A 974-nucleotide genomic window follows, 5' to 3' on the forward strand; every position below is an offset into this window, starting at 1 on the left:
GATTAAGTCAATGCAAGACTAGCATATAAGAGGAAGAACAAGTGAAAGAACATGAAAAAAGGAAGACATCACATTGGTAACGACGCAGACGATCAGTGATAACATGGCATCCATTGGACCAACGAGTAACTGCAGGCGCCCTGCATCCGCAATTACAACAGCAGATGGATGGAGGCTCCACCCTGGTAGCAGGAGCAGCTGCAGTGGTAGGCCAGATGTCGCCTTGCTATCCTAGGGGGAAAAATAAGCATTTCAAGAAGTGGACTGAATGGATAGCTGATGCAGTAAACAAAATTATTTTCTTGGCCATGAATTCCGATCAGAAGCTTGTGTGCGCAGCTGTGAAGGCCCACATCCGTTTCAATGCTTTTTCTGCAGATAAGGTAAGGGTCACAGTAGAGGGTGCACACCTACCAAGCGATCAAAGGTGAGCGCAAGAAGAAGCTTGTCAGTTGAGCCATAACTGACCTGCTGCAGGTGTTAACTGCTAATTTTGAAGCCGTGTATGCCAGGTTTGTAATGATGATTAGTCAACTTCAAGAAACCCTTATGCAGGCAGAAGACGATACCGTCCACTCGCATCAACTACATGCAGAATGAGGAGGTCATGTGCATTAGGAAGCATGGAAAACAGGGCACACACTACAAAACTGAGCTAAAGAAAAGTGGTAGGAAGACATGCCGAAGATATACTTATTGACACAACGAGGATCACTGCCTAGCAGAAGGCTGTCACTGCACCACATGTGGCTTAGAGGGTCATACATTCCCAACTCTGCAGAGAAGGAAAAGCACGCACCCGATTTTGTACCTCGAGACGGACTGAAGAGGAAGACACCCCAACAAACAATGAGGATAGTGAGATCGAATATGAATCTGTCATCAGAATTTGTGCAGCAGGAAACAGCCACTACTAGCCTGGAGTGGTCTAAAGTGTAAACAAGTCGTGCATTTCCAAGGTAAAGTCACTGAAC

General features: G+C 46.1%; 1 protein-coding gene across 1 annotated transcript in view; it reads left to right on the forward strand.

Moving 5' to 3' along the window:
* The first annotated feature begins 128 nt into the window (after nucleotides 1–128).
* The window catches only part of LOC119585615, a 9322-nt gene continuing 8476 nt past the window's right edge, over nucleotides 129–974 (forward strand). Inside the window, exon 1 of the mRNA XM_037934284.1 lies at nucleotides 129–383. Coding sequence (XP_037790212.1) covers nucleotides 165–383 — 219 coding nt within the window. The 5' untranslated portion in view covers nucleotides 129–164. The remainder of the gene's footprint in view (nucleotides 384–974) is intronic.

The sequence above is a fragment of the Penaeus monodon genome, chromosome 20 (genome assembly GCF_015228065.2).
Source record: "Penaeus monodon isolate SGIC_2016 chromosome 20, NSTDA_Pmon_1, whole genome shotgun sequence".
In the NCBI taxonomy this organism is placed as follows: Eukaryota; Metazoa; Arthropoda; class Malacostraca; order Decapoda; family Penaeidae; genus Penaeus; species Penaeus monodon.